Source organism: Pseudopodoces humilis, chromosome 20, assembly GCF_049639895.1.
Source record: "Pseudopodoces humilis isolate 2021_Gansu_Grassland_sample_001 chromosome 20, ASM4963989v1, whole genome shotgun sequence".
Taxonomy (NCBI): domain Eukaryota; kingdom Metazoa; phylum Chordata; class Aves; order Passeriformes; family Paridae; genus Pseudopodoces; species Pseudopodoces humilis.
This window is the reverse complement of record NC_142219.1, coordinates 308,403-320,782: the sequence shown is the minus strand read 5'-3', so window position 1 is coordinate 320,782 and position 12,380 is coordinate 308,403. Positions and strand designations below refer to the sequence as shown.

The window sequence follows — 12,380 nt, the reverse complement described above, 5'->3', positions numbered from 1 at the left end:
GTTAATTCACCAGTGATTTTTTTGTGTTGAAGACTCTTGGAATTAAAAAATTGCCATAAGGCAGGGTCCACATAACGTGGATTATAGGGATTTATGTATTAGAAAGGGCTGAACAAACATGGAAATCCTCTGGTTTGCATATTTTGTCTGTAACAAACTATTACTCCAATATAATTTGAATAATTTTGTCGTCAAGCTCATGTAAGGGAGTGGAGAATGGGATCTCAAAGCTTCTTGGGTATAGGAGATTGAGTTAGTTGCTAAAGCTGTTTATGGAAGATAGAAATGATGTCATTATATTGCTGAGGTGTGCTAAAATAAAACCTTGAATTACGGCATTGCTCTTCCAGTTTGAATGTATGTTTAAAATAATTGCTGTTGTGGAAAGAAAATGTCTGGGAGTTGGTCATTGTAGCACACATATTTCAGAGTTATTAATCGTAAAATGTGACACTTTTATTACACAGGGAGAACAAACGATGAACAAAATCCAAAGAAGCCAAATAGATGCTGAAGAATGATGTCCCAGTCCTGCAAAAATTAACACATGTATTTGTGTCTGTGCAGTAATGACCCTGGTTTGCTATTTGCTTAAACAGGACACAGATTTCTCACTCAGAGTGGTACAAGTTTAATCCCAGTGTGTAAAATTAAGAGTGAATACCAGCCTTTGCATGTTTGGAGCTTGTGCTGAAGATATGAGGACTGAACAATTTTGCTGCCGGTTCTGGTGTGTTAATCTCTAATAAGTCACTTGAAATTATTGCAGCAATGAGAATGTGAAGTAGCTGAATAGTGGAATTTAGTCCTTTTTAAACATTCCTTAGGGTTTATATTTTTTCTTGCAGACACCCAGGCAATACAGCCAAGCACTGAATGAAAGTAACAGAGTTCATCTTTACTGTGCATTCCTGGATTATAGGTACGTTGCATAATTCCAAATCCTTTAACTTGGTTTTATTAAATTACACTTACTTTGTGATGCTGGGTGTTATCCATATTCCTCTGCTTCCTTTCATTCATGGAAATAGTTATAGAAATGGAACCACTGGCTTATAAAAAACACAACCTGATTGTTTCTTCTTACCATCACTTGGAGACTTGTTATTCACAGACCCTGCTTAGGTCAGTATTTGGGAACTGGAAACATTTTGGAATCAAAGTTGCAGACTGACCCAAATCGTGCTTTTCTTGTCCCATGGGTGTGCCCACCTGGGCAGGTGTTTGGATGTTCCAGGGAGGCAAAGCTCCAGCACAGCCTTTGTTTCCTCTGGGGCTGTGCCTGTGCCACAGCATCACGTGGGATCAGTATTGCAGAGCTGGGAATTCTGGCCACTGCATGCAATGGATAAAACATAACCCTCGACTGAAAATTACAATTAAAGGGAAATAAATATCACCTCAAATTTGACTCAGAAAGTAAGAGTTATGGAAAAGCAGTACCTTTTTATTTCTTTTTGTTTAGCACTGAATAAATTTAATTATTTTTTTTTTCTTTTGAAATACGCTGCTCTTAGTGAATTAATTGAGAAAGAATACAAGTAGTGAATTTTTAATTTCATGGGGATTAACGGGTTTTGAGCCATAACAGCGTAAGCCCAGTGGATGCAGCAATGGTCTGGGATGCTGTGATCCCTCCTGTACCTCCTGTGCTCGGGAAGGTCTCGGTTATTGCTTCACCAAAGTTTTCCTTCCCGTGTGTCCGACTGCCCCAGCTGCTGGCAGTCACTCCTTGTTAGGCCCACAAATGAGGATAAATTAGAAGCAGATTTTACTGAAGCAAATGAATATTGCTGGGGCATTGTTCCTCTTCTCCTCTGGGGCTGGGGCCCTGGAGGCTTTGTAAGGATGCAAACTCAACGTGAAATCTGTCCTTCCAGACGAGCCTCCTTGGTGGCAGCATGGTTTTATTCCCTAGTGCACGGTAGTTAATTTGGTTTCTGACCTACAACAGGCTCTCTGAGAACTCAAGGAGGTCTTGAAGGACAGAAATATGAGGTAATAATGATGTTTAAAATAAGCACTGAGAGGAGAACAGATCACTCAGTCTGCAGGACTCAGAAAAATCTGAAGAAATGCAGAGTTGCTGTCAGACAGTGGGGTGGGTGACCTGTGCTGCCAAGGCTGGGAGAGCACAGGGAATTCTGCCTTGCCCTGGCTCCAAGAGAAAGCAGAGTCATGAGGATCACTGCTGAAAAATGGCACAAAAAGGCAAAGTGCATGAGGATCCTGCCCAGACCCCCATCCTGCCCAGCCATTCCCCTGCAGCCAGAGCTGCCCCTCGGGGAGAAGGGCCAGCAGTGCCAGGGATGGTGTCAGGCAGCTGGAGCAGGGGGACAGTGACGGTGGGAAAGGGCCTGGCAGCACAGAGGACACACGGCTGCTGCTGGGGGTTTGCAGTTATTGACTTGTCCGACACCTCAGCTCCCAGAATACAGAAATCTGGGTCTGGTGAAATGCCATAAATGAGATGCAAAATGTAAGGAAATGGTTTAGTTATCATCCACCGACTGTAAAACTGGGCAGAAATCTTTAGAGACCTTCCTGGAGGGGTCTGACCTGTGCCTGGTGAATGTTTTCCTGGCCTATTTCCATGATGGAATTGAGGAGACACCAGCAGTGTTTGTGGGGTCTGAGATGGCTTCCAGACCCTTTCATCTCCTGTGGGGTACAGTGCCTGTCAAATGAAGCTACAGCAGAAGCGTTTTGATGTTTGTTTTTGTGTTTGTGCTCTGGTTTTTGTGCTTTACAGCAATGGAACTGGTGTTTGGTCTAGTGAGGGCTGTGTCCGTGAGAGTGGGGACCTCAACCACTCCGTGTGCCTCTGCAACCACCTCACCAACTTCGCCATTCTGATGCAGGTGGTGCCTCTGAAGGTGAGATCAGCAAAGCACTAAATCTCTCTGTTAAAAATGAAGCACAAATACATCAGTTGAGTCCTCACATCACGTAAGTGACTGAAACTGGGTTCATTTATACCCATCTTGGATTTGTTTCTCGCTTCTCTTGTGTTTTCCAGGGAGCTGAGTGAATACCCCACCCTCTGTGTCAGGCTGACCACTTGAAGGTGGGCTTGGCTTCCTCAGCTCATCCACTTCTTATCTCACCATTATTATCTTTATTACCTGTACAGCACCTAATGACCCCAGCTGGTTTCCAAGTATAATTTTTCTAGGAACTCTTCAGGCTAATAATAAAACACAGCTTTGCCTCAAGACCTCCTATCTTGTGAGACAGAATTATCTTGGGAGAAATGTGCTATTATTAACCCTGTTTTAAAGAGCAGCTTTATTATCCAGGATTAAACGGGACAGCCACCAATTAAATGCCACTGGAAGATTGGTTGATTCTCCCCTGGGGAAAGGCTCTGAAAGGCCCAGCTTTCAACTAAACACATTTAGGATTGTGCTGATCAATGGGATGCTGCAATAAGTTTTTTGCATTATGCAATATTAGTAATTAGAGATCAAAGATATTTCATACAGAGTTCTTAGGAATCAAGTTTTCCTTAAGAGGTCTGAAACACATAGTTAGGATAGGCTGGATGTGGATGGACCTTCCAGTTCCTCACAGTCCTTTAATAGCTCCATTTTCAATACTTTATCTCTCCTGAAAGTTTTGGTCTGAGGCATTTACATCCACCAGACTTTGTGCAGAATGTTTTTCCATAGCTCTGCTTTCCCCTTCATGATAAAAGGAAAATCTCATCCCAGATCTTTGTCCAAGACATATCCCTTCAGCTGACCATTTAGGATTATCTTGTGGTACTAATTCTTTTAACTAGTGAAAGGGATTGTTATCTTCCTTGTGTAGTTGGCATGAAGATAAAAGTCAGGCAAAGAGAATTTCTGGCTGTTGAGCTGTGCCAGCAGACTGTGCTCAAGTTAAAAATTCCCAAAACATTTGCTAAATAAATCCTGCTGAACCAACATGACAATTGGAGACTTCTCTCAGGTGTCCTTGGAACCCTCTTAAGTAAATGTTAAAATGCTGTGGATTTTCAGCACGTACTTGTGTTTGTTCAGCACGTTCAGAAATCCAGGAGCCAGGGTTCAAAGGGTCCATGTAAATCACCCCTTGGAACACCAGACTGTCAGTGCTCTGAGGAATCATTGCAGTGATGTTATATCTGATCTTGAACTTTTGCGTATTTTAATGTTCTTTTCACAAATGAAGGGCACAGATAACATGAAACAAGTAGCAGAGGGTGGGAGGATGCAATTGCCCACGTTTGAACAGCTCTGTTTACACAGCTCTAATGCATCTGTGGCCAAATAAATTAAAATGGATCAAATTTTTTATATGAATACTGTTTTTGACAGAATGTTTATTTTTCTTTAGATTCTGGGGAAAAAAAATAGATTCTTACCCAAAGGGCTCTGCTTTTCATAAAAAAATGGAAATAAGTTATTGGAAATGAACTGCCTGGAAACTGTAGAATTTTTCATCAAAAGCTGTATTTTGGTACCAAAAAAAAAAAAAAAAGGGAATTAATTTTTCATGGGAATTCTCTGGGTGTTTCATATTTCCCTTCTCCTGTGGGAGGTGTCATTTCCCTTTCTCCCCATGGAGAGAGCAGTGCAGCTCTCAGGGGAGCAGCAGGAGGCACAGCCCCTCTCCAAGGGCACCTCTGCAGCCTTTCCTGCAGCAGTCAGAGGCACAGGAACACCAGGCATGCATGGTTCTGCCAGCCCCTGCAGAAAGGCAGGCACAGGCACAGAAAACAATGAAAACATTTAAAGCAGGGTGCTGCTGATGGCAGAACATCCCCAGGGAGAGCCCCTGGGAGGAAATCCGTGAGTCTCCAGAGCAGCCCAGTGTGATGAGTGCTCTCACTCTCTCGGCTCCTCTTCACGTGGATTTTCTTTCTGCTCAAAGGAAAAGGGCCACGAGCTTCCCATTAATGTGACTTTGGAGTTATTCTGAGTTTGCTGCTCCCAGCTGGAGCCCTCAGGAACCTCGGGGAGCTCAGAGCAAGCCAGGGTGTCTCTGAGCACCGAAGGGACCTTCCTCAGCAGCCCCTGGCCCCTGGGCAGGTGAGCTGGGTGCTGGCCACAGAGCTGAGCCTGCCTGGAAACTCCTTGGCAAGGATGGTGATTTTATCCCCAGTTACGCTAAATTCCAACAAGAATCTGCTTGTTTAACTCCTCTCTGTTCCTTGACACGGTTCAGTCTGGCTGATTCCACCTGCAGGATTCAGCAGGGTCCAGTCCTGTGGCCCTGCCCCAGCGCCTCCCCTCCTGCTGGAGCTGCTCCAGCTCTTCCCAGTGTCCAGCAGCTCTCTCCATTCTGTGCAGCTCTGTATCCTCAGTATTCTTTATCTCTGCAGAACTGTGTCACTGGTTTATGCACCTGCCTTGGGGAGGAACTGCAGTGTCCCACATGGATTTCACTTTGTTTCAGTGACACATTCATAGGAACAAAACTGAAGGTATCTTGCATCTCCTGGTGCTGTCTCTTGAACACTCGAAATACTGAGAAGAGGGATGCTGATGAATTGTTAGACATTTATGGCACAGATTGTCAGGTGGGTCTAATTTCTAGGGAGAGCAGAAATGCAAGAAAGTTCTTGAGAACAAGCTGTGAGCTCTTCATTTTTCTTCTTGATCTTTACTCAAAACCAGCTAGATTGATTCAGTTGCTGTTCTACTGTAGGCCAGCTAGAGATTATCTCAAAGGCTGAGATCTGCTGAGATAAAAAATCATTTTTATTCTAATATTCAGAGAAAGAAATTGAAAGAGACTACTCACAAAGAAAAAATTGAAATTCTGGAATATTAAATGTGACAAAATGAATCTTTGCTCTGATATCTGTGGGCTCTACACCAGCATGGGAAGAATTTATGCTGTGACTTAGTTAAAACTGAGCTCAGATTACAAATGTTGGACACCACTGCAGGTTTTGTGTTAATTTCAGCAGGAGCTTTAAGGCACTGAAGCCAAGGTGATTGTGGAAGAAGAACACAAACAATGCTGCTGCTGAGCTCAGTTTAGTGCCTGCAGAGGTGCAGGGATTAGCAGGTGTAACAAGTTTATTTCAGGAATGAAATAACCATCTTGGAAATCCTTAGAGCCACGTGGTGCTCAGATGCCAGCCTGGCACCGGCCTGTTCCCTGCTGAGGAATTGCACCTCATGGGATGCTGAGATTATTATTTGTGTTCTATCACTGCTGCCATGTCTGTGGCACACCTGGCCCAGATTCTCGCTTGCTGAGATTTGTTTATCTTGTTGCTCTTCACTTGAGAATTCTAACATTTATTTTGAATTTTGGAGACTAGTGGTCATCAGCTGCTTTAAACAAATAAGTTGCTTGAAGGTAAAGTGGGACTGAAGATGAGCAGAAAGCTGCTGAAGGAAGATGTTCAACCCTTGATTACATTTAGGAATGTCCTGGATGTAATTAAGGTCAGCAGGTGATCAGAACTGGGCTGGGAAGTCTTTGGCCAGCTCTGATGAGCTCAGTGAGACTGAGGAGCAAACCCTGGACACTCAGAGCAGACACCAAGAGATTGCTCTCACCAAGAGTCTCCTTCTGACAGGGAACCCGAGGTAGGGTAAAGAAATCCCTCACAGGGAACCATTGCTGCAGCAGCACCTTGGGAATTCCTGTCCTTCTCCCTCCTTGAACAGAGCAGTGCTGCAGGATCCTGTGCAGCAATTCCTGTCCTTCTCCCTCCTTGAACAGAGCAGTGCTGCAGGATCTCCTGCAGCAGCAGCACAGAGCTGTCCTGCCCTGCAGCACTGCCCTGGGGAGCTGCAGGATCTCCTGCAGCAGCAGCACAGAGCTGTCCTGCCCTGCAGCACTGCCCTGGGGAGCCGCTGGTGCCCAGGCACTGTGCTGGGAGAAGGAGAGGAAGAAGCCCTTTGTTTTGATGTGTCTGTGCCTGTTCCTGCTGAGGGCCCAGGGGGAGCAGCCCCAGGGCGAGGAGCTGCCTGTGGAGGGCTCTGGGGGGCTCTGCTGGGCTGACCCTGCTGGGAGCATCCCCTGGATCCCCATCTCCCATCCCCTGGATCCCCATCTCCCATCCCCTGGATCCCCATCTCCCATCCCCTGGATCCCCATCTCCCATCCCCTGGATCCCCATCTCCCATCTCCCATCCCCTGGAGCTGGGGGTCCCAGCCGTGTGCTCTGTGCTGGACAGCAGCACACACGGACAGGATCTCCCTTCCTGGACAGCAGGAACCCAGCCCAGGGAGAGCTGCACTTCAGAAGTGCTTCAGAGAAAATTCAGACGCTGTTATTTCATTTTGGGCAGCTTTACCCCCCCATCAGTCAGTGGGGCCCTCTGCTCCTGCCAGGAAACGTGCCAGCCATCTGGCAGATTTTATTTTCATAGTGATCCAACAACTACAAAGCGTGCCAGGCTATTTGTACCATCTGCCACGTAAATGTCATCTCAGCAAAAGGATGGTGGACACCTGGGGACCCAGGGTTCAAAAATCCCTTTAAAGAGGAATCATTTTCTCCCACAGAAAAATGGAGCTCGAGCTTGGGTCCCCCTCCCCTGAGACAGTGCAGAACATGACTGAAGTATTTATATCTCCTAGACCATTCTCTTAAATTGTTCTTTTTCCCTGTTTTTCCTCTTGCTGTCTTTTCCAACTGTGAGAGTATAAAAACGACTCCCATAAAGTTCACATGTGGATGGACATTTCCAGCTAAGCAATAGTGTTATACGATCTGTGGTAGAAATTGTTTGGGGTTTTGAACACATTTTCTGCATTTCTAAAGCTAGAAAAGCTTTTATTTTTATCCCATTTGTAGCATGCTCACAATTCAGAGGAGACCATCAGTCAATACAGCTCAAACAGCTCAGCAATGGGCTTGAAAGCAGACAAGTGTTTATACAGGGAAAATATTTAAAACCGTCTGATCTGGAACTGTAGAAACAACCCAGAGCATTTCTAGGGAGCCCAGGATTTTGAAAAGATTTGGGTATTTATCTGTGAGCTTCTATTTACAAAAAAGAAAGTAATCCCAAATTTCTTTCCTTGGGCCAGTATATGTGTTTTTATTTTATTTTTCAGTCTTATAGCTGAGTTTTGATAATGTATGGCTGACTGAGAAAAAGGTGCATCAATTTGTGTTTATAAAGGCTGCTTTGAAAAAGTCCTAATATTGCAAAATGCATTAAAAATATGGGGGATAGGTGTGTAATTTGTCAGTTTGGAGCATTGCTTCCTAAATCTAATATTGCAGCTATTGAACAAACACTGCACTTTAGGTGCAATAAAACAGCAGTCTGAAATCATCAGCTTTTTTCTTAAAATCTTCAGCCAGCTCCATACTCTAATAGGACAATGAAATGGAAATGATGTGGCACTCTCTGATTTCTGCTGCTTTGTAATTTTAATATAATTACTTTTCTCAGCATGCTTTTCATTGCTGGGAACATAAAAAGAATAATGCCTTAGTGCAGTAATTTTTCTTTTCTGTTGCATATTTAAAAATTGGATAGGCATTGTGATTTTTTTGGTCCTTGTTTATTACCACTGGCAGTTTGTGTAACTGCAAAGATCTCTACAGACAGTTCAGACAGCCCTCAGCCATCAGATGAACAGAGATAAATCAGCCTGGGTGTTTATCCTAGCTCTGCTCTGTGAACTTTCTGTGCTGTGTCTCCGTTCATGGCAGTGCTAATTGTCCCTGTGGAGGAGCACATCCCCCTGATGTGCTCACAGTGATTGGGCATCACATTCCTGTGTCCTCACTGTGCCCCCGCTCATCTTCCCTGAAAGTGGAGCACAACTCTTGATTTTGAGCTCAGAGCCTCGTTCATTCCTCTGCTAATCCCCTCCTGTGCCAGCACAGCTCTGCTGCTTTGGATGGGAGGGAACAGGAGAACTTCTGCTTGTCCCTAATCCCATGGAATTAAATGGGAAAAGTTGGGCTAGTGCTGCAGGATACCAAACCCTGCAAATTCCTTAGAGAATTGTTTGGCAGTTACTGAATTCCACTCAGCAGAGGAGAACAAAAAATGACTTTTTATTTTGGAAAAGCACAAATATTTAAGAGGCTATAATTGTCAAAAGAACTGCTTTGTTTGGGAAGCATGATAGTCTATTTTAATCAGAATACTCACCAAAGGAACATTGACCTCCTTTCCATGGTGGAAATGAAAGCACTGAACCACTTGGCAGCCAGTTCTTGCTGACTAAAGGATTTCCCCGTGCAGTATAAAAATGTTATGAGCAGGGCACCTTCATCCATCACTTTTCTCTTTAAATTGAGTCTGTGCTCTGAATCCACGTGGGCCTTTAGGAACCAAAGGAAAACAGAGCTGGACACACTCATTTTTATTGAATTTCACTGGGGTTGGGTATTTATTTATCCTCAACTGCTCTGAAAGATCTGGGAGTCTGGCAATTCTGCATTTCTGTGTCTCTGAGCCTGCTGGAGCCCTGGTGGGTCTGATCCCTGTGGTGCTCTCCAGTGGACCCAGTTTTGGCTGTTAATTGGAGACAGGATGAGGCTGCTCCTGCTGGAACAGAAGGCAGAGAACAGATGCACCAGCCCTGGGTGGATGCGCAAAAGCAGCTCCTGGAGTCTCACAGGGATAATCTGCTGTGAGTACAGCATTTAACATTTCCTGAGACACTGCAAGCCTTAGACTTGAAAGGAAGGCAGAAAAAACCCTGTTCTGTATTGCACAACAGATTCAAGAAGAACTTGAAAATATCGGCTTTTCTGGTCCCAAACTTCACTATAATCTGATTCCCCTTCACAACTTGAGTCCTTCCTCCCTGCCTTGCTTCCTTCCAGCTCCATTTGAAGGAAGAGCCTGCTGCTGGGGATTTGTAATGAGCAGAATCCCTGCTGTTTGATGACAGAACTACTTTAAAAAATGATGTGGGCATTTAAAAATACTAATTAATATCTTGGCAGAGATATTTGGAAAATTCTGTAGTTTTTGTGTCACACTGAAAAGTTTTAAATAATCACCACCAGGCTGGGCTGGCTGGAGGAAAATGTACCTTTAAAAGCCCCCTCTGCAGCACTTGGGTGCAGATTGCTGGGAGCTGAGGAGTTAATAGAGAAGGGGAATTCAAAAACAATTCTGCTGGAAATGGCTGATAAAGATGATTGCATTGTGAAGCCTGACTCTCAGAGGCCTTTTTTTTCTTTAAATTCACAGTTCCTGATGCATTGTGGCTTGAGAAAAGAAGTTTGTGCATCAAATTAGGCTTTTCTGTGATTGTACAGTGCCACTAAGCATGGCCCCACCAAAATCAATCCCGTGTTCTCAGGGAGTAGATTGAGCCTCCTGAATTCATCACAGATGTTAATTTAAAAAAAAAATTGAATGTTCTGTACCTAACAAAGTGCTTGGCAAGCTGAAGGAAAACAGAGATTTGTATTGTTGTTATTATTTTTTAATATATAAATAAAGGCCTCTCTGGGCTGAAATTGAATTTCAGCAGCCTTTCTGGAGGCAATTAAAACCATTAGCTTCATCAGCCAAAGCCAGCGTTTTAATGTCTCTGAGACACTCAGACTGCCAAAGTTAATTATTCATCCTTTTCTTAATTGGACTCAGATTACATTTTAAAGGTACAATTTCAGTAGATTTGGCTGAGCCCTAATTGATCCTCCCCCCCAGGAGGGGTCTCGTGGGAGGATGTCCAGACTTTGCAGAAGGGTTTCAGGGTGGATTCCAGTGCTGGGCAGCCCCTGGCAGATGAACAAACAGGGAAAAACCTTCACTGCAAGGGTGGGAATGTCCCTGTGAGAGGCAAAGCTGAGCCAAAGGGACATGAAAATCTCACTCAGATGTTTGGACTTGGGGCAGAAAGGCATTTCCAGCAGTGAGCAGGAGCTGTGGTTCCATGGCACGGAGCACATGCAAACGTGTCCCGTTCTAGGCTGAACCAGGGAGTGAAACACAAACCAGAGCTCTGATAACCGGGGCTGCTGTGCTCCTGTGTCTGGCCACTCATCAACTTCATGTAAATAAGGAGGTTTTCTCTTCTAGACACAAACAATTCTTCTTGTAGAGCCTCTGAATAAGTCTTTCAGCCTGAATGACCTTTCCCAGCTACTCCAGAGATGAAAAGTACCATCTCATTATAATAATATATTTTTATCTTCCGTGCAGTTATTTATAAACAGAGAGGTTAGATGGTTAGATATCACTCTTTCTTTCTTTTGTTTTTTTTTGCTATGACCAACATTATAAATGAAAAATACATCCTTGGAGTCTGAACTGGTGTCTTTGCAGGATCACATCTCAGGCCACCCGCTTGCTGTGGGTTTCCAAAATAAAAGTGTTAAGCAGTGCAGTAACTTCTTTTACAAAGGAGAACAGGGAAGGACATGGGGCTGTGGTGCCACAGCTGGCTGGGTCTGCTGAACCCCAGTGCCTGGGCCAGGGCTTGGCAGCACTCAAGGGAAGGGCTGTTACACCCCAGGCTAAAAGGGTGGGAGATTTATATCAGGTAGAAGTTTTTGATTTCACCTTGTCAAAGCTGAAACTGAGAAACATCTGTCTCTTAGTGCTGCTGACCGTGACACTCAGGACTGCATGAGCTCATACCCTGGCTCTTCTGGGTAAAAGACTGACCATATAAACCCAAGGAAGCAAAACATTTTAGAAGAATAATTTAATGTAGACTGGGACAAGAGTGAGAATCAGGCTCATGGGACTGCTTCACAGATTGCTCAATGTTTTATTTGGTACTTTCAATGCTTTTTTCTTTAATAATAGCATTATAGCTTGATTAGAGTTTTTGTGCTGATAACAAGAACATCCCAAATTACTGTTTTATATTCCACATCATGCAGGAAGTCTGTAAACTTCCAAGATGACAAGCTGAGGTAAGGTAAAATCAGCCCTTATCAGAGCATTGCAATTTATTGAAATGGTTTCTTAATTAATGAGGCTCAATACTTTGACAGCCCAGGTATTTCTAACAAACTGCTCCTTGTTACCCCTTGATATGAGAACCCACCACATCCAGATGTGCTGACAGCTGGCTTGTGAGAGGTTTGTGGAGCTCTGGTGGCTTTAAATCCGTTTTCTTTTCCCTCCCTCACCACAGCCCTGAAATGAGGCTGCACACCCTGGAAATCATTCCAAGCCTTTTTTGTCCTGTGTTCTTTCCCCTGCCGTTCTCATCCTGCTTTCACCCCCTCCTGCACCCCCAGCCCAGCTGCTCCCCTGGGAACAGCTTCAGTGGCTCCTCCAAAACCACCCCTGCCCAAAGCCCTGCCCCTCACAGCAGCAGGGGCTGAGCTGCAGTGGTGCTGCTGCTGGAAAAGCTGCTGCCAGACTGATGTGAGAATTGATTCAGGAGCATCATTCTTAAAGCCTCATCAGACTTTGGTTGTGTTCACCAGAGCAAGAGCAATTTCCAGCTCACAGATGCAGGGACCTGTG

The 12,380-nt window shown here is 44.5% G+C and overlaps 1 protein-coding gene across 3 annotated transcripts in view; it reads left to right on the top strand.

Moving 5' to 3' along the window:
* Positions 1-12,380, top strand: part of ADGRD1 (adhesion G protein-coupled receptor D1) — a 120,491-nt gene that overhangs the window by 62,330 nt on the left and 45,781 nt on the right. For all 3 annotated transcript variants that reach the window (XM_088065027.1, XM_014253924.2, XM_005524211.3), the window contains 2 exons: positions 849-922; positions 2,753-2,876. In XM_088065027.1, coding sequence (XP_087921153.1) covers positions 849-922; positions 2,753-2,876 — 198 coding nt within the window. The remainder of the gene's footprint in view (positions 1-848; positions 923-2,752; positions 2,877-12,380) is intronic.